The sequence below is a fragment of the Vulpes lagopus genome, chromosome 7, assembly GCF_018345385.1.
Source record: "Vulpes lagopus strain Blue_001 chromosome 7, ASM1834538v1, whole genome shotgun sequence".
Lineage (NCBI taxonomy): Eukaryota > Metazoa > Chordata > Mammalia > Carnivora > Canidae > Vulpes > Vulpes lagopus.
In genome coordinates, this window is record NC_054830.1 from 51,803,936 (window position 1) to 51,824,335 (window position 20,400).

Below are 20,400 nucleotides of genomic sequence, written 5' to 3' on the forward strand. Positions count from 1 at the left end.
GGCTTTGCCCCTCCTGGGATCTGGGATCTGGTGAGGGTTCACATTCTCACCCATTCACAATCGCAGCACATTGCCTTTGGCATCACATGAGAACAGCAAGGCTCCCTGGCCAGACACCAAGTTTTCCCTTCATTTTCATTAAGCAGCTGCCCCATTAATGGCATTTTATATATTGTTCTCTGTTTGTTAATGGGAGTGAACAAATTTGGTGACTATAAAAGGAGGGTCCCTCTGAGAGGATGACTTTTGACCATATTTTCTTTATTTCTTTATTGTGGCTGTTTTTGGTGTGAGAGGAGGCCTCAGTTGGGTTGTCAAGGCTCTGCCTTGCATCATTGTGTCTCTGAGCACATCTACTGTTATAAATTGGTCAGGGCAGGCTATGCCCTGGGATTTTGGAAGCAGAAATATAGCCCAATCAATGAAGGTAGCATTCCAAAGAAAGCAAGAATGCCACCATCCCATATGTCTGCAAATTTATCTAAAAATCCTATCACTCCATCTGGGTTTTTTAGAGGCAGAGACACAAGAGTTGAATTAAAGCATTTATTTTCAGGAGGGCTAAGGATAACATATTAAGCTCAGACTGATTCTGAAATCTCATTTCTTCAAGAAGTCTTTCCTGATTCACTGAAGAAGTGGTGGTAATGAACAATTATCTTCCTATTCATTGCCAACACCACCCCCAGCTCCAAAATCCATTCTTTTGTCTATGCATAAAGGAAATAACCCTTATCAGATATTACATTTGTTTAATTGGTAACTGTGTGCTTGTGACTTAATCTAAGTTTCCAAGGAGGCAGGGGTTAGATGCCAAGTCCAATACCTTGAGCTGACAGGGACTGCTGGAGATTAAAGTGGAGTTGAGTAGAGTAGGGTGAGCTCCCACGGACCTAACTAGCTCCCACGGACCTAACTGGCTGCCATTTTAGTTTTGCTGTCCCAGGACTCTGGGATTTTGCCGTGGGCCTTCTTGGCATTGCTGTGGTGTCTGTGTAACTCTCCCACATGCTGGAAAGATGAGGCCCCACATGCCTCAGTGCCATGCCAGGGCGTGGGCTGCAGCAGGACAGAGGTTGTCAGGCAGAGCTGGCATCCGCTTGCTGGCGATGCTGGAGAGCTATGGGAGCTCAGGCAGGTATCCAGAGGCAGGAATCTGGGCAGGCAGGACTTAAAGGTCAGATGGGGTGATGGGAAGAATCAGAGAAGGCAAGAAAAGTCTGAGGGGTTGGTCTTGACAATCAAAGCAAGTTGAAAAACCAAAGATTGGCAAGGACAGCAGGGTATAATGGAGAATGCAAGGAGCAGGAAGAGACCTACCTGGGTGCTGTCCTGCAGTCCCAATTCCAGGGGTGATCTAGGAACCTGTGCTCTCCTTTGCTTCTTTAGCTTAGCCTCATCTCCTCATGTGTAAAATGAGATGTTTGGTCTACAAGATCTAAAGTCTCTCTTTTTTTCTTTAATATTTTATTTATTTATTCATGAGAGACACAGAGAGAGGCAGAGACACAGGCAGAGGGAGAATCAGGCTCCCCACAAGGAGCCCGATGTGGAACTTGATCCTGGACCTTGAGATCACTCCCTGAGCCAAAGGCATGATGCTCAAAGGCTCAACTGCTGAGCCATCCAGGCATCCCTAAAGTCTCTTTCAATAACAAAATCTTGAGGGTTTGAGAGTCCCTGAATCATATTTTCAGTTCTGGAGGAGGCCTTCAAGATCTATAGTTAATAGCTGTTCCACAAAGGGGAGTGACCCAGAAATTCCAAGATTTTCCAGTATTTCAAAAATAAATTCTATCCTTGCCAACAAAGGACCACAATATATGATCACTTAAACTGCAGTTTGATAATGGAGTTTGGGGAGAAATATAATAAAATGGTGTTCCCTTATGGCAAAAAGTTTGAGGAACTGATTAAATTCACTCCTTTCATTTTATATATAAAAAAAATGAGAGGAGAAATCATTTGCCCAAAGGGCACCTAGCAAGTTCCAGGCAGAACAAGAACCAGAAGACTTCATTTTTCTAAAAATCCATTCTAAGTTTCTACTCCTCCCCCCATACCTTCTGTCCCCACTGGCTCATGTACCAACATCCCTTATAGAGAATAAGACCTGAGCTTTTGAAAAATATTCTAGCTTTCCTTTCTCTGGTAAGTAGAAGGCAAGTCTGATCTGGCAACTCTTCCTTCTAGCAGTTCCAGATATCAGTGGTTAGAGTGTAAACTAACCTAAGTAGCACTAGAGGGAAGGTGCTCGATTACCTCTGCTGCCAAGGCACTGGAGATAGGTGTTTGAGTGGGTGTGTGTTTGAATGGATTGAGCAGAAAAGGCCTGTGTGTTTACTATGGGAAAAGCATGGTCTCTGCAGAGTCTGAAAGGCAGCCATGTGAAGAGTTACAGATCAAAAATAAAAGGGCCTGGCTATGAATACGGCTTAACTATTATGTGGCCTTGGACAAGTGATCTCTCTGGGCTTTGGTTTCTTCACTTATAAAATGTGGGGGCAAGGGACTCCAGGAGGTGCTAGATGTTTGCCAAAGGGTTTTCAACCCTCACACTGTAAGTATGTGTACCTCACCTCTTCTTTGTAGAGTTGTTCTGGTTTCTCATAGGTGAAGGATCCAGTGAGTTCAGTTCTTAAATGAGTAGTAAGTCCTAGAGAGACTAGGTCTATCTATCCTGAATACCATGAGCATGAAAATCTTCCTAAAGAATAGCTTTATTCATGACCCCTGCTCCAATTCTTAGGACTTCAGACTGCCTGCAGAAAAAAAGCTATCATTCCTTTCCTGGCATTTGAACTTTCATGACTTGTCCCCATGTTACCTATTTAGCTTTATCAGTTGCCATCTCTAGAATGCAAGTGTTTAAGTTAGAGACCCAAATTTCAATCCCAGCTTCATCTCTTTGCAGCTCTGTGACTTTAGGCAACTTTTGTACTGTCTCTGAGCCTCATATGTAAAATAAAGATTATAAAATACCTAGTTCATCAATTTGATATGAGGAATGAATGAAATATCCTTAAAATCATATAGGTACTGAATGAATGTTAGTGCATTCTTTCTCCCTTCCCCAACTAATGCATATGTTCTTTAAAAATAAGAATAGTATACCTCTTTTATATCCTCAGTGTACAAAGCCTCCAACATAGCAAACCCAATAAATATTTGTTTGATAGATTGATGTTTGTCTGTTGCATTTGTCTAGATAAGCTGAAATATTTGCTTCTCTTTTACAGTTTGCCCAGCTGGTGGCCATCTACAAGACATTGGGAGGAGAGAAGTTCCCACTCATTGAGCAGACATACTACCCCAACCATAAAGAGATGGTAGGAGATTGAGTGGGGACTTTAGTCCTTTGGTGTTTACATTCTGAGCTTGGTGATTATGGGGCTCTAAATGCCTCAGCATTTCAACCCCCCCGAGACTCTGTTGGGGATTAACTGTGCACCTGCTTTGTGGGGCTAGAGCAGCTGAATTTTAAATGCCAACCTCTTGCTTCCCAAATCCGGAGACCAATAGGGAAGAGCAGAAACAAAGGAAGCTGAAAAAGTAAGAAATCTTTGGATCAACAATCAGAAGATCCTGCTATTTTGGGTTCTAGCCCTTGCCCTGCCACATGTCACTGGACTAGGTTAGAGTCCCTGTGTGTGAGTTTCCCAATAGGAAAGTTAAATGGGCATAATTATTTCTGACCAGGATATCTAATATGGTACTTATAAAATGTAAGTGAGATTAAGTAATAGTCTTCTGGAAAAGTGTGAAGCGCTCCTCAGATGTAAGGTGTTGTTCCTGTTATTATTCACCAGGCCCTTCTATTCCTTTGGCTTCCTCAAGATTGAGATAAGACTGGGCTAACTAACACTGTGCCTTCTCTGAGGCCATGCTAGGATGTCAGAAGGGGCAGAGAGATGGCATGGTTGGTTGGTACAGGACTAAAGCTAATGTGTTTCCTTTAAGACAACTTCTAGCTCAACTGTCTTCTTCCTCTCTGTCCCTACATCCTCTGCCCCAGGCCTGCAAGGTCAGTTGGTGACCACTAGTTAAGTCAGTTGCTTAACCCACTAATGGAGACTTTCTGCCATAACATTCTAGTATTGTACTGTGGGACAGTGATCATGTTTGTTCCCTTTCCCACTCCCTACTCCAAAAGGGATCTCCATTTGAACAATTTCTGTGAATCAAGAACCTTCATTTGGCATATGGAGATGGCGCTGCTTATTAGCAAACTACACATAAAAAATGAATAGCAACCTTGGGCCTTGAAAAGAACTACCTCCTTCATCTTTGCCAGGAAGAGGTTCTGGAACTTTAAGACCTCATCCTTAATAAATCCTTGAGGCGAACATAAGGGCTTTTCCCTTTCAGGGCAAGCTAGAAGCCTTGCAGAATCTAAGGAACCTTAAGGGATCTGTACTTGGAGTTCTCAGAGACTCTAACCCACAGTGATATGGTGACTGAACTGAAGGGTAGACAGGGAATAAAACTGGCTTTTTTTCCTGCATAACGTCTAGCAGGGCTGACCACTGAAAACAGTTGCAACAGTTGCAAAACACATTCCCCATCTACCATCTTTTCCCCCAAGTGTCCTTGTGTTACTTTTCTCCTGTCCTCTATCCTGAAATTTGCCCTCAAGAGAGGACCTGCTAAGATCTCTCTGAGGTGTCAAAAGCTAAAGGGGAATTTCATCTTAAAATAGAAAAGCTTTTTTTGGCTTAAAAAATTCTGAATTAGGAATAAAACCATTAGTAATCTAGTAGAGAAGGGCTTTCTAAAAGAAACAGAAGAGAAGCTTTATGGATATCAGTGGAGGGCTTTAAGGATAGTTAACCTGCAGAGACGATACCTAAGTCTATTCTTGCTTAAAGAGGCATGCTAACTGGACTAGATCCTCTGCCAGGAATGGTATCAAGAGGATTATAGCGTGTGGAGGGAGGTTAGGCCATTGCAGGTCTCATGTTGGGTGACTGTATCCCCTAAGAGTCTCCCTCAAACAGATAATAGTATATGAGAGGATTAGATTGAGTGGGGACATGAGTAGAGGACATACAGCCATAGTGGGTTGTTCTTTTCATTCCCCCAAATCAGTTTGTTCTGATTCTGATTCTGTCAGCCCACTTTCTGGTATTGTACATCACAAGGCTACATAATCTCGTATGTATAATAATCCTCATTTCTCCCCTATCAGATCAGTTAAGGTAAGAGAAAACACACTCTCCTAGGGAGAAAAGGGAATAGTTCTGGCCTAGAAAACAAACTAAGCCAGAATCAAAATTTTCAGTAACAGCTTTCAGCTCGACTAAAAGGGTTTGGGAGGCAGGAGAGATGGGCTGAAGGCTGGCTAGATAAGTCATATTACTTTCCCTGGCCCTTGACAGGTGCTGGGCTGGCATTTGGATACAAGCTATAACATACCCCATCCCTATCCTAATTCTAGCCAAACTATCCATTGGTACTTTCCATTGGCTGGCAGTGATGAGGCAGGTGGTGACAGCCAGAGCTCCACAGGGAAGGAAAACTGGCTTGGGCTTCAGGATGGTTGAAGGGATGTGATGGTCACTGGCCCCTACTAGGGCTGGATGATGTCAACAAACTCCTTCCTGAGGAGCAGGTGGCCCTGGTACCAGCTGCAGGTGCCATCAACATGCTTCATGCAGACATAATGCTGGGCTTGGTACCCATAGAGCTTCCGTTCCAGCAGCCAGTCTGTCCAGAGGCACTCGTTGGGGGCTGAGATGGTACAGGGCACTGTATAGCAGGTGGTAATCTAGAGTCATAGCCACACAACATCAATATGAGTAGGGTGTTTTTTTTCCATTATTGCCTTTCAGACTCCTACATATGCTTATAACCCAGCTCAAATGCCCCTGACTTCTGAAGACTTTCCTAGTCCCCAAATTTCCTCCTGAGTTCCCCTTCCCCAATTTCCTAACACACAGTATTGCCTCTCTAATGGTATCTTTGGAGTCAGACAGGCCTCAGGGTTCTTAGTCTACCACTGACCTTGAGCAAATCGCTTCACTTCCTATAGCATTAATTTCTTTGCCTTAAAATGGAAATCTGAACTCTTCATAAATTTGTTATAAAGACTAAATTAAATATTTTAAATAGATAGACATTATAGGGCCTGGCAAAAAGTAGACTCTCTTTAAATGGTAGCTATATTATCTCATTCTTTATATGATGGCCACCTTCCCAGCCAAAATGTAAGTACTTTGGGATCATGGACTATGGACCATCTTGCTTCCCCATCCCCAACTTCATACAGAGCTTGGTCCATGTATTTGGTTCAAATACAGTACAATACATGAGTAAACACATGCACAAAGGAAGGAATACATGAAAAGTGAGGCTGCAAGGCTCAAGACCCTTCCCTCACCCTCCAAAGACCTTGTCAATGGACATTCCCTTACTTGGCAGCCACAATTCAGATGGTAGTGATGATTCAGACTTTCTCTCTGCAAAAAGGACAGGTTCTCCCAAGGTTCGATGTAGTTGCACAGGTGGATGAAGACTTTTCCATCACTGAGGACCTGACCTTCAAGAGGAATGGAGGAGAACCTAGCATGAGGAATCTGCTCGTGGACCTCCAGGAACCCAGGTCCTCAAAGAGCCCAGAATTGCTACTTTTTCAATGGCTTCTTGGTGGCATGAAGCTCAATTAAAGAACCAGAAAAAACTCTGTAATTTACATATTAAAGATGTTAACAGATTATGTTCATATGAGAGAGAGAGTTGTAGGATGAAGGCCTTAAGTGTGGTGCAGAGAGCTTTAAAGTCAGACTGTTGGTACAACCCCCTTCTTTTCTCTCATTTACAGCTGTATGACCTTCAGAAAGTCACATGACTTCTCAGCTCAAAGATGAAAGTAGTAAGTTGTTGTCAGGATGAAATGAGAGAATATAAAGTTCCCAGCACAGCTCGGGCCCACAGAAGCTTCCATAAATAATAGGTCCCTTCCTCTTTCCAACCCTTCCCAACATCTTCACAGCCTAGTCTCCTGCCTTGTCGATACCTATCCTGGTGAGTCTCTCCCCTTCCCAAAGAAAAGCACGCCTTCTTTACTTATCAAACCCTTTCCTAGCTTCCAAAGACCCTTTTGAGTACCACAGTGTCCTCAAAGCCATCTCTGACCACCCTAGCCCATATCCCTCTTAGAACTTCCGTCACTCATTTATTCACTGAGCAACTGCTATGACTTGGTCCCAGAAATACATATGACGGAATATCTTTCCAAAGGAGCTTAATAAACAGTAGGGCAGATAGATAAGTAGATAAAAATTATCCTGTTCTATAAGAATGAACAAAGCACAATTATCTCTATCTGTGGAAGGGGTGAGGGGCAAGGAAGATGTCTCAGAGGAGATGATGCTTGCATTTGGCCTTGAATGGGTGGGTAGGAGTTCACCTGCCAGACAAATGAGGGAAAGGAATTCTGGACATTGGGACTGCCCTGTGCAGGGTGGAGGGGCACAACCCAGCAGAACATCTTCTGCAACTACAAGTAGTTTATTTCAGCTCTGGGGGAAATGAGGGGCTGGGAACTGTCAATCACACATGGCTGGAGACAAAGCTGGAGAGGTCAGCAGTGTTCTGGTCACAAGGACTTTCAACATTAGACAAAAGAGCTTGTGCCTTCTTCTGAAGAGCATGGGCCACTGATGACTTTTCAGAGGACTTGTATTTTGTCATTTATCCCCACCCATCAGTGAGACTTGACACTGAGGACAAAGAACATGTCTTCTCCTCCCCTGAATGCACCATAGTGCCTGGCAGAGAGCTAGCACACAGAGGGAATGAAGTAAGTTTGTCTATTAATCCTGGGACCTGGAGGCCTCAGTGGCATGCCCTTGCCTCTGTCTCTCTCATCCAGAGGCTCCCAGATCAACACAATTCCACATCCTTAGATCTGGGGAGCCTCTACCAGTATAGCTTCTAATGGCTATGACTTCTCAAGAGCCAAGCCTGGACTGTGAGCTCCTTGAGGACTGTGGCTTGTCATTAAGTCTCTACACTCCTTCCCAAGGCCTGGCAGTGAGTGGGTGGTCGTTATTGCTGAATGGATGGACAGATAGTGGAAATTCCTCCTGTTCTCCTCACCTGCTGTGTTTTTCTTTTTGTTGCCTTCTTTCCAAATATTTTTCTTCTTTTAGGGGCAATTTAGGTCCCATTTACACAGTGAAGTTTTCCTTATTGTTTACAACCACACAGATACCTCTTTTCCCTAAACTATAAAATAATTTAGTATTGTGTTCATTCACTCACAGAGTCATATTCTTGTGTGGTTTCTTAACTACTCTGTCCCAACCAGTTGAGTATGGAGACCTGCCTGGGCCCAGGTTCATAGAGATTTGTTAGAATTGTTAGATTCAAGGCTTCTGTTAAAGACCGTGCTTTACTGTACCCAGAATATGGCCTTTAATGTGAGTTAGCCAACGAGGCTATGAGCCAAGATCATGACCCAACATAGCAACCTAAAATTAATGCCATTATAGACTACAGTAACTATAGCATATGTGTTGTGGGGCAAGGTTGCACATGCACAATCCTTGTTTGTTCTGTGAAACCAAGGCATCACCTATAGTATACAGTGTCCAGTTTGGGGTCCTGTGTGAGGGGAGGGGCAGGGACAGTCTTTATCCCATTTTGAGAAAGTGGCCAGGATAGGAGGGGGTCTGGGAACCATGACCAGCAGGCCTAGAGCTAGAATGCATGTATTTATGGTCCTCAGGCCTGTGAGGGATTATCATAGGCAGAGGGCAGAACTGAATTCACAAGGGGCAGTTTCAGAGTGGCAGATTTTTGGCTCAAGATATCAAACTTAACATCAATTAAAATTGTTTAAAAATGGAACCAGCTGCCCTAGGCTGGGAGAGCAGCTTGTCCTTAAAACAGTGAAGCAGTGGCCAAGATCACTGTAATAAAGACTCTTCATTGAAAGAAAGGTTACCACAGCTTCTCCCAACTCAGAGGCTGCCTCTTAGTAATACAACTCTGTTTTATGCCCAAGAAAATGCCACCTAGCTCAGCTTGCTGCCCAAGGAGCCCTGGCTCCTTCTTGACTGCCTTGCTTAGGACAGAGACTATTAGGGCCACTTGTTGGTCTTTAACTTACCAGTCAAGAGATATTGCTTCTGGCTGTTAGCTTCTAGTTTCACACCACAGAGGGAGGAATCAAAAGGTGTATAAATATACTGAACATCCTTGACTTTCTCAAACCCTTTAAACATCTGAAAGGCAATTACAGAAAACAATATTTAGTCAGTGAGTATACTTTTTATCTTAACAGGAAAAACTCCCTTCTCAATCTAAAAAAAAAAAAAAAATTTAAACAAAAGTCTAGTTCAGGATTTGGCACACACAGATGACCCATCTGGATCATTTCTCTCATGAAAAATCTAAACTTTGGTTTATTCCAGTGAGAATACCTCTAGTAGCCTCACGCATAGGTAGCTGTAGGACTAGATGGACCCCTAAGGGCCTGTGGGGCCTCCTCCGTGCCACTTCAGCATCAATACCCCAGGATCAATGAGCCAGATTGCCTGACCTACCAGCCCCACTCCCAGTACACATACCCCACTCCTCCCAATAGCCCGAGGGGGTTAATGCCCTGTCCTGTCCCCATGTACCTTTATCTGTTTGATTTCATACCGGATCATTTTTTGAGTGTCAGTAGGATCTGGACTGGCAGGAACTACCTTCTCACTGGATATTTTGGCCCTTATGGCTGCATAAGAAGAGAAAAGAGGGGAACTTCAGCAACCTGTTGGAGCAGTTCCATCTGGCATCTGGATGACCTGAGCCCCCTGAAGAATTTTATGAGGGAATTCTGGGTTTAGGTCTTGTTGGATTGTACGAAGGACCATGTATATAAGAGTGGGGACCTGTAAACTCCTCCTCTGCAGCTGCTAGAAGTTCTAAACCCCTCAGGCCTATTAGGTCTCTTTAGAATATACTTTATATTAAAGTATAATCTCTATACTTTACCTGCATAGCCTAGATTGCAGTGGGTTGGAGGTGGGCATCAGGATAGAAGAAGGAAGAGGAGCCCCTTGAGAATAGTCAGTTTGCAGTCATCTACTTACGTAGTCTGAGGCCTCAACAGAGCCCACCCAGACCTGATGTTGGTAAATGTTTATTGAATTAATAAATATGTTCTAACCCTGCACAGAGGTAGTTTATCTCTCGCCATTTGGGCATTCATCAAAAACTGGTTATAAAATTCTTCTTTGTGCCTGGTCTAACACTAGGTAATAGTACTAGTCCATACATATGGTTAGGACAGGGTCTCCCATCCTGCAGAACTCTTGGTCTAGTAGAGAATACATTTACAAAGAATAACAGCACAGTATACTGGCAGTACAAAAATGTTAGGGATACTGTGGTTAACACCAAGGAGTCAGGAAGTCTTCAGAGAAGAGATACCTAAATAAGACCTTGATGGATGAATAGAAGTCTGCCAGGAATTTAAAGATATGGGGGAAGGGCATTCCAGGCAAAGGAAAGGGAAAGGGCAAAGGTGTGTGTATGTTGGGGTGGGGGTGCATGGAGTAAACAATTATAGGCTTGGTCACAGTGGGATGTTTATAATGAATGCCCAGTCCCCTGGCCCCTATTTCCCCCTCCCCACATCCAGTAGTTCAGAATAATCACTGGATAGCTCCTGTGACTTGTTCAGTGACACTCCATAATTGCAGTAGGCAGGGGGCAGGGGTTCATTAAGGGGGTCCCTTACACTTTCATTTCCTTGCAAGTCAGCCAGGCTCTGAGCTTGCAAGGTTGCTATGGCGCCGGCCCTGCCCACCCATCAGCCCCAGTAGGAGGCAACTGGTGCAGTATTTGATCTCCTCCCTTTTCCTTCAGACTCCAGGTCTACAGCTCAGCCCCAGACCAACCCCACACAACCACCCCCTGCTGTGGACCTCTTGGGCCTCCGGACTCACCAAGCGCGGAGTGGCAGACGTGCTGCTGGGGGTGCGCAGGGGCGCAGCTGCACGCCTCACCCATCCCCGGCGGCCGCAGCAGTGCCAGCAGCCGCAGCAACAGCGCCCAGCTCGGCGCGGTCCGGGGGCCCCGGGGCATGACACCGCAAAGCCCCGACTGAGCCTGCGAGGACTGTCAGACCAAACAGACCCTCCAGGGCGCATCCAGAAGCGTCGCGCCCCCCACCCCAGGCTTTTTGAGGTGGACCTAGGAGCAGTCCCGCCCGGATGGGCTCCTCCCTCCTTTGGCAGTAGGCCACCCACGGCTGCAGGACCCACAGCTCTCCTGACTGGCAGGCTCAGTAAAATGAAGAGGGAAGCCAGGAGAGAGGCCTCTGGCCTCTATTTCCCTGCCTGAGCAATTAAGCCTTATAGAAGTAGAGGGAAAGCACTGAGAAAGGATGGTGTCAAGGCAGAAAGACAGAAAGTGAAACAAAGACAAATGCACGAGGGCAGAGAGACCCAGGGCTTGTGATTCACTCTGAAGGAACAAGAGTGAGGAGAGGCACAAACAGAAAGTGAGACAGGCAGAGTCAGAGAGAGGCAGACAGAATTATAACAGGCAAAAGAGACAGTGACAGAGAGGACGGACCTCTTGCTGAGCTGCACACTGGGAATGAGACAAGCTACTCAGGGCTTCTTTCAGCTGCAGGAAGTGTTTTCAATGCCCTATTTATGAGGCTCCAAAGCAACAGCAAACAGTAATGGAATAGGACAGAGAAAGTTGGGGTGTGTGTGTGTGTCTTGGCGCTGTTGGCTGGGGGGTGGGGAGAGATGTCAGAGAAAGCAGCCTGTGCTTTAGAAACCCTTTCCCATATCCAGAGCCTCAGACTCTGCAGATGGCTGAGGACCGTGCTCCTTGCGGGGGTTATCCCATCACCTAAAGCAAACCTGGGACTTCAAAGCCCTCTCCAGACCCTAGGCTACACTGATTCTTGTCTCGTGTCATTATTCACTGGAGAAGACTAAGTCTTGTCAAAGAACCAAGGCTCATGGGGTCACTGCAACCAGAGCCTTGTCTGCTCTGTTTGACAGAGCATAGGGCTCCAAGTCTCCAAAGGAAAAGAGACCCAGGAGATTATTGTAGGATATTCCCACACAGTGCTGAACTAGAAGGTGGAAGGCTAGGTTCTGATTCTGTCACAAGGTAGCTTTGCAACCTTTGCCTCTCTGGCAACCTCTACCTCACTTTCTTCCCCATTATATAGGCTTGAACTACATGTTTCCAAAGCCTTTGAAGCTCTTTGCCCCAGCTTCAACTAGTCTCAGCCAGAAATACTGAAATCCTCAGGTTGGGTGTTCCCAGTATCTGTCCACACCTAGAATTCCCATAGGAATCTGACTTTTTATCAGAGTTAACTTTAAGTTTTTCAAAAGATATCTTCCCATTTTGATGTGGTAGTGATGTTTGAAAAGAAAAGAATTGAAAGAGAGCTGAGTCTGATTGAGAAGGATGAGATTTGGGGACCAGGTTGATTCCTCATATAACACTCAAACCAACATAGAGCCTGATGTATTGGATGCATGGGAAAAGGCATCCAGTCCAACCTCTTTGTTTGGCAAATGTGAAGACAAAGTGACTTGTGAGGGAAAGTGACTTGCAGAAAGTTAATGGCAGAGAGGACTAGAGTGCAAATATCCTGACATATGGTGTAGTGCTTCTTCCACTCCACCCTAGTACTTCCTCCATCACCACTTTGTAACCACTTGAAATCCTGCCTTTGGAGGATAGTTCTCCTTTTAGGTTTCTATTGTCCTTCTGTTAAAGTATGACTATCCCAAAATAGAGTTTACACTTTTAAGGATGTCTTTCAAATTATAAGCATGATGAATTCTTAAGTCATTTCTCTTCCAAACCCCAAACTGGGCAGAAAGAGGCCTTAGCATCCTAACGCTGTGTTTGGTGGTGAGTTTGGAGTGTTGGTGAACAGTGAAGACACTGAAAGGAAGGGAAAAGGCCAGGTTCAGAATAGGAAGCTGGACATTTGAAGGGGAAGGGGAGGGTACTAAAAGGTATATGACAAAGGGACATTAAGATTCCAAGATATATTTCTTTTTAAATTCAGGTTTACTAAGATACAATTTATATACAACAGGATTCACCCTTTCAAAGATGCTTTTTTTTTCTTTTTTTTTCTAAATTTGCTTTGGTTAAGGACTGATCCTGCCCAGAGTTTGTCTAAAGCAGAGATTGAAGCAATGAATTTTGAAGATGTAGAGTACCGAGTGGCAGAACAGGGTTCTTACAGTTCTGCTACTAGTATGCTATGACTTTAGGCAGGTCACTGTCACTCTACAGACCTCAGTTATTTAATTTGTAAACAAGTAAGTTGGTCTAGTTGTTTAAAGGACCCTTCCAAAGGTGTTACCAAGAAAAATACTTGTAAGATTCCACAGAGATGAGGCACAGTCTGACCAGTTCATTCCTTCCTCCTCTGCTTTCAGCTGACACTGCCCACATTCCCTGTGGTGGTGAAGATTGGCCATGCTCACTCAGGCATGGGCAAGGTAAGGCCATGGTAAGGGTTTGCTATGCTTTGGGGTTGAGGCCAAGAAGGACACTTTTCAGAGAGCCTTATTATGGATTATTCTGCCTCCTTTCCCCATTAATTCTTTCTAAGGAGATGATTTGGCCTCTCTGAAGCCATGAGTGTTACCCAAACAGACCTCTTCCAACAAGCAGAGTACAGGCCACTCACTTGGGCTCTTGGGCCCTTTACAGCAAGTGTGGCTCCTGAGTTCTAGGAGGGGAAACTAGAGAGGAAGGGTGTCCTAGGGAGATGTGACATCCAGGTTTACATACAAATCGACAACATCGTGATGGGTTTAGAGGCTCAGAGCTCTTGTGACTCTCAGTGTATGTATTGGTATGTCTCCTTTTCTTCCTCTCTGCCTTGCTCCAACATTAGGTCAAAGTGGAAAACCACTACGACTTCCAGGACATTGCTAGTGTGGTGGCTCTCACCCAGACGTATGCCACAGCAGAGCCTTTTATTGACGCCAAGTATGACATCCGGGTCCAGAAGATAGGCAACAACTACAAGGCTTATATGTGAGTGGGGCTGGGGACCCAGCAGATACTCTTCACTTTCTCCTCAGCCCAGTGGAATATCTGAGCCTCCAGGTAGCAGCCAACTCTCAGTTTTGCCTCACCTGGACCAAAAGGCAGAGACCAGAGAGAGGGTGCCATTCAAGTCAGGGAATCCTAGCCTGAGTTCCTTTCTAGTCAGAGGAGGTCCCATTAACTAAGATGAGAAATAAAATGAATATTTATTTTATTCATTTATTTCATTATTCATTTATTCACTAGCCTCTAAATGAAATTTGACATCTCTTCGGTTATAAACCACAAAAGGCTATTGTAGTAGCAACAGCACAAGTGCCTTTGTTACTAAAGGTAATCACAGAGATTTTTGATTCACACTACAGTTACGCCAGGTATCTTTAAATACCAGTTATTTTTATCACTACTCAGGAATCATGGTAGTTACTAGAACTGTCACTGCATTTGTACCTGAAAATAATTTTGTTATTTACAAAGAAATATATTGTTCTACTAATTGCAGATTTGTTTAATATTTTGATAATTATTTTAAATAATTGGGTTTCTTTGTTATCTTATGTACTTTATTTTATACACTTACATATCTTATATATTTTTATTTTTATTTTTATTTTAAAAAATTTTTTTTTTATTTATTTATGATAGTCATACAGAGAGAGAGAGAGAGGCAGAGACACAGGCAGAGGGAGAAGCAGGCTCCATGCACCGGGAGCCCGACGTGGGATTCGATCCCGGGTCTCCAGGATCGCGCCCTGGGCCAAAGGCAGGCGCCAAACCGCTGCGCCACCCAGGGATCCCCTCTTATATATTTTTATATATTGAAAGGAATCCATAAGCTTCACCAGGCTGCCAGAATTCAGAAAAGGTTAAGGAACTCCTAAATGAAAATATATAGCCCTGGAAACACTCCACAGCACTAAAAGCCTAGTAGTTATGAGAATAGATGACTTCTCCACCTAACTATGTCCATTTGCCAGAATGGAAAGTTAAGTTTCCTCCATTCGAATTTAGAGAAAGAAAAGATTTAAAGATGACCCAATCTTCTATAATATACATAAGAATGCAAATAGCTTACAATTCCAATTTTGGAAATGTGAGCCTCTCACTTTGTAAAACCTATAGGGTAGTATTTCCTTTACAAATGAAGAACATTCTAACATACAAATTTGTTTTTGGCCGCTCAGCACTTAAGCAGACTTTAAGACTAAACAGCTTCCCTTTCTCTTGTCCATCTATTTCCATTGTTCTTGTCTCCCCTGGTTAGTGTCTGTACTAAATCCCACCCCTGGAATTAGTTAAGAGCCATGCCCCTCCCTCCCTTGTCATAACTCTGCACACACCTCTCTTTTCGCCCTTTGCACACATGGGAATTTCTATTATCCTTTAAAGAGCTCCCTGGGCAGGAACAGTGAAATAATCTCTGCAGCCCCATGAACTTGTGCAGCAGCAGGCACAGAGGAGGCACCCAATAAGTATTCAGGGAAGAGCCCTTGTACAGAACTGAAGCATAGAATCTTTTTTTACTTTTTTTTTTTTACTAGATTGCTACTTTTTAAAAGTTTATAATTTTTTATTTAAAGTCTTGCTACTTCAAAAAGGAATTTAGGATTGATTTAAAAGTGTACACGATATAAGATAATTTAAAACGCCATTGTAAAAAGTAGCTAAAAGAAGCAGAAAAATCAGTATGTGTAGGCACCTAGGAAAGCAGATTTCCTACCCTTTACTTTTACAATCCCCTAAATTAAAAAATACAACAAAATAACAAAGTAAAATCCCCTAAATAAACACAAAATGCTTATGACAGTGGAGCAAAAGTGTCTTGATCCTTAAAAGGAGACACCTCATTTTTAAAGGCTAGGATTTCCAAAAGCAATTTCAAAGAAGCATAAGAAAGAGAATCCTCTATTAATGATGAAAGGTGGGCAGCCAAAGAAGCTTTAGAAAACATTTACTTACTTTTTAATTTGCAAAGGACAGTTATTTAGGGGAATATTCAGCTCCTCTTGGCTCCTCTTTCCCAATCGTTTATCTGTTCCCTTGCTTTCAGAAAGAATTGACCTGACAATAACCAAGATAAGATTTGAGAGTCTTCCTTACTCCCTTAGCTCTCACCATGGAGATCCAGACACAGCCATGTTTGGTGGGAAGAGGGTACTGTTACCACTCTGCTCTCAGTAGGCCATAATGTGCCTCTCTCTGCGGATGTCAGACGACCTACAAGTCCTGAGAGGTAGTTGAGCTGTTACTGAGTGGCTTTTGGGTGTCCCTGATGCTCTCCCATGCAACCTAGGTAACCTAGGATGGATCTGTGCCCTGCATCTCATTGTTAGAGAAAGGTGTGAAGTCTGAAGGACATTATTATTATTCGCTCAAATTTCCAAGCCCTTATTATGTACCAGGGTCCTGTTCTGGGGACCAGGAAATGAGTGGCTCTCTGCCCCTACCGTTGAAGAGCCCAGCCTGGTCACAGGGACACACTCATAAACCACCAATATTGGGAAGACAGTGTTAGTTTTATTATGATCTATCTTTGTGTCACTACTCAGATTTTGGAAGTCATTCATCTGTTAGTTGTTTATGTTTTCTGAACTAGGTAGTAGGGTATAGGGGAAGCACAGCACAATGAGGGAACCAAGAGTCTTGGACGTTTTTCTATCTTACGTCTAATATGACTGTATACACAACATTGGGCAAGTCATTTAACCTTTCTGAGTCTTAATCTCCTTGTCTATAAAGTTGGGGCAAGGATGTCAGCCTGCTCACAATAGGGGTTTGTACTGAGGCTCTGGTGAAGGGTTTGTGGAGGAAGAACCTTGGAAAGCAATCAGTACTGTATAAGTGTGAGGGGTTGTTATTACCACATCAGTTGACTCATTAGGCCGCCTCAGGGCTCTGAAAATTAGCCATATGTCTAGGTTTCTCAGTGTCTGAGATCAGCCTCTGGGGAAGGTACTCCTGGGAACTGCTGGGTGGAGACTACCACATGCATCCTCTCTCCAGACAGTAGCAAGTAACAAGGACAGCACATGTCAGTAGTGTGACAGGGCTTTTCTGTCCTCTAGGCCACCCCTTCCTCTTGACTGTGTCTGAGTGAAGACAAATAATTAAGAAGGCCTATTTTTGGTGTTTTACAATTTATTTAAAACTGTATCAATTGATCCTTGTGACCACCTCATGATAAGAGGCTCAGAGAGGTGAAGTGATTCACCCATGGTCACCCAGGCAGTCAAGGGCGAATCCAGACCAGAAACCAGGTCATCCACCTCCAATTTAGTCCAAGACTAGTTGACTTTAACACCTGCTTGTGGATGAAGAGGGTGCAGAGGGTGCAGAGGATGCAGAGGGCATTTCAGAGAAGATGGTGACTTGATTCCATCAGCTGCATTTGAATGGATGAGGCAACTTAAGCCTGAGGAAGTTAACTGACTTGTCCAGAGTCATATTGTTAAAATACTGTAGACTCTCAGAAATCAACTGTTGAATAAACAAATAAATGAGCCAGTAAGGAAGCCATGGGGAGATATTCACAAGAATCCTGAGAGCATTCCCAGGATCAATAGAATTCAGTTTGTATATGCCAAGTCAGCCCAGATACTAAGTGGATAGGCTGCAAGTGGTTTACAGACTGGTGGACTTAAGACTTAGCTCAAATAACTAATGTGAAAAGTAGACAGGACTTTAAGTGAGGTTCAGGCAAAGTCCTTTAGGGGTTCAGGAGAGCAAGTGCTCATCTGATTGAAAAGATCAGGAAAGCCTCCATGGAGCCGCAGCAGTCTGGGCTGGACTACAGAAAGGAGGAGTACATTGAGGTTAGGGGTTGGCAGGGCATCCAGGTTCTAGGCTCAGCAGACAGGTGCCTGGGCTACTTATGCGAGAAGCAGGTAAGTAATTTTAACAGTGAACTAAAATTCTGGAAAGTCTCATGCCCTCCCCTTGCTGATGTGGCTCACTGCCTGTCCTATTCTGGTGGCACCTTATTGCAGGAGGACGTCAATCTCAGGGAATTGGAAGACAAACACCGGCTCTGCAATGCTGGAGCAGATTGCAATGTCAGACAGGTGAGTGAGCAAAGGACTCCACTCCCTAGCCCAGCTCCATAGTTGAAGGGGTGAAAGAAATGAGTTCTGCCTAAAAGGAGCCTCTAATCAAGATAGAACAGAAAGGCCTAAGCAACCAGGTAACAAGATTAGGTAGGACTTGGTTATATGCTAAATTATAAAGATAGAATGGACATGATGTAGAAGCTCCAAGAAAGGAGTAGTTACTCTGCACTGGAATAGCGAAGGCCACCTAGAGTATGTGGGACCTGCTTTGAGCCTGGAAACATGGGTGGAATCTGGAGAACAAAGTGAGAGAGCACTGTAGAGAGGGCAACATGCTTGATGGGGGTAGAGGGAGGGGAGGAGGAGAGGTGAAGGGATGGGTGAGGTGGAGGCACCAAGGAATCATGAGTAGCAAGCAGGCTTGAAATGAGCTAACACCCTAGCCTCAGAACACCATCCCATCCCTTCCAGGTACAAGCTGTGGGTGGACACCTGCTCTGAGATGTTTGGTGGCCTGGACATCTGTGCTGTCAAAGCTGTACATGGCAAAGATGGAAAAGACTACATTTTTGAGGTAAGTCTGGCACAAAGAGTATCTCAGTAAGAGACAACCTCCAAGGCTAGAGGCCAGGCCCTTGGCTTCAGAACTATGTGAGTGGCCCAAACTACATTTAGATTACAGTTTCTCTGTCCAGGGGATGGTTCCCAGACAACACTAACAATGGATGTGCATAGTGAAATACCAGGGGTGGAGTGAAATACCTCCACCAATGGGGAGCTATTGTTTCCAACCAGCTAGGCTGATCCACCCAATGGGGAAGAGATGCCAGATGTGGGTTCCTGGGGTCCAAACCTAATGCTATTTCTCTGGGAAGACTATAATGATTTACTATTTTTGGTCTCCAAAAGCTGGACTTGGGAATCATTTGGTTCAATCTGCTCATTTTCCAGATGAGAAAACTAAGGCCTAATGCCATGACATGTGCTCAAGGCCATGGAGTAAATCAGTGTCTCAACCTGGGCTAGAGCTCAGGTCTGCTAGATACAGGATATCCTTAGCATCTCTCTGAGCCTCAGAGATACTTTACTCAGCCTGGTCCTCTAACAAAACTTGACGGACTCCCTTTTTCCATACTAAAGGAAAGTCAGTAGCAGTGTGAATCCTTCACACATGTTTCTGCCCAATCTTCTGGGAGCAGGAAAGGCTCCTTGCCAGGAGTTGGTGATATTTGCAAAGGATTAGTGTCAGGAGCCCAAAGTGGGCTTCAAAATCTACTTCATGATCTGTTTGGCATGTAGTCTTTGGCATGTAGTATTCTAGATAGTCATATCCCCCTCTCTCAGTGGGACTCAGTTTTCTCACCCATAAATGAGAGTTGGACTATAGAGTCTATGATCCTGATTAGGTGGAAAATTCCTAAAGGAGGAAAACATTTACCTGGACCTTGAGGTACAGGAAGAATTAGGATGGCAGTGAAAAGGGAAGGCATCCCAGGTCATGAGCAAAAGCAGAAATCTAGTTGTTTAATGGGTAGAATATGTGTGGAGATAGAAACTGCATGGGTGAAAAATCTCGGAGATGAAAACTGCCTATTCCTAACTAGAGAGTTAAAGTAATGACCTTCATGTATTCCTGCTCTCCCTGCCAACAAACCTCTGAGCCCTGGAGTTATGCTATCTCCATGCTCTCTCCTTTTCACCGCTACCTTCAGCTACCAATTTTTCAGTCTCACTGAGCCCTGGCCTAGGTGAAGTCTGGGGGAAAGGACCCAAGGCAAAAGTTTGCTGGAGTTGGGGACAGAGGTGCTATTTCTGCAAAGGAACATGCTTCCAGCTCAAGAAAAGAACACTGGTTTCATCCCCAACCTATCTCTGATGCCTACTCATTCTGAAAGATATTTCCAGACCCTTTCCTAACCTGGGCTACATCTTCCACTAGGTCATGGACTGCAGTATGCCACTTATTGGTGAACACCAGGTGGAAGACAGACAACTCATTACTGAACTAGTCATTAGCAAGATGAACCAGCTGCTATCCAGGACCCCTGTTCTGTCCCCTCAGAGACCCTTAACCACCCAGCAGCCACAGGTAAGCAAGAGGAAGAGACACAGGAGAGCCAAGAACCATTCCCAGGTCCACTGTGGCTCCAGGATGGAGGAGCCTTCTCATTAGCAGTCTGCGGTATCAGCTATTGAACTGTCCAGAAATAGATTACTGGATTTCCTCTCTAAACTTGAAGTCTCTGGAGAACCAGATCCCATTTCCCTTAGGATACTCCCACTTGGGAGATCTTCAAAAAAGGTTGGG

At 44.3% G+C, this 20,400-nt stretch overlaps 2 protein-coding genes across 3 annotated transcripts in view; one reads left to right on the top strand and one right to left on the bottom strand.

Annotated features, from left to right (window-relative positions):
• The window catches only part of SYN2 (synapsin II), a 199,414-nt gene that overhangs the window by 156,951 nt on the left and 22,063 nt on the right, over positions 1-20,400 (top strand). Inside the window, exons 5-10 of the mRNA XM_041762197.1 lie at positions 3,240-3,329; positions 13,428-13,490; positions 13,892-14,034; positions 18,033-18,107; positions 18,564-18,666; positions 20,032-20,181. Coding sequence (XP_041618131.1) covers positions 3,240-3,329; positions 13,428-13,490; positions 13,892-14,034; positions 18,033-18,107; positions 18,564-18,666; positions 20,032-20,181 — 624 coding nt within the window. The remainder of the gene's footprint in view (positions 1-3,239; positions 3,330-13,427; positions 13,491-13,891; positions 14,035-18,032; positions 18,108-18,563; positions 18,667-20,031; positions 20,182-20,400) is intronic.
• On the bottom strand, positions 533-11,583 carry TIMP4 (TIMP metallopeptidase inhibitor 4). 2 transcript variants are annotated; one of them, XM_041762199.1, is made up of 5 exons: positions 10,944-11,579; positions 9,630-9,727; positions 9,116-9,230; positions 6,414-6,538; positions 533-5,767 (listed from the first exon to the last, which is right to left on the bottom strand). In XM_041762199.1, exons 1-5 carry the CDS (start codon positions 11,080-11,082, stop codon positions 5,570-5,572), a joined length of 675 nt encoding a protein of 224 aa, XP_041618133.1. In that variant the 5' UTR covers positions 11,083-11,579; the 3' UTR covers positions 533-5,569. The 2 variants fall into 2 exon arrangements, with proteins under 2 accessions (XP_041618133.1, XP_041618134.1); XM_041762200.1 differs by lacking the exon at positions 9,630-9,727 and having other exon boundaries at positions 10,944-11,583.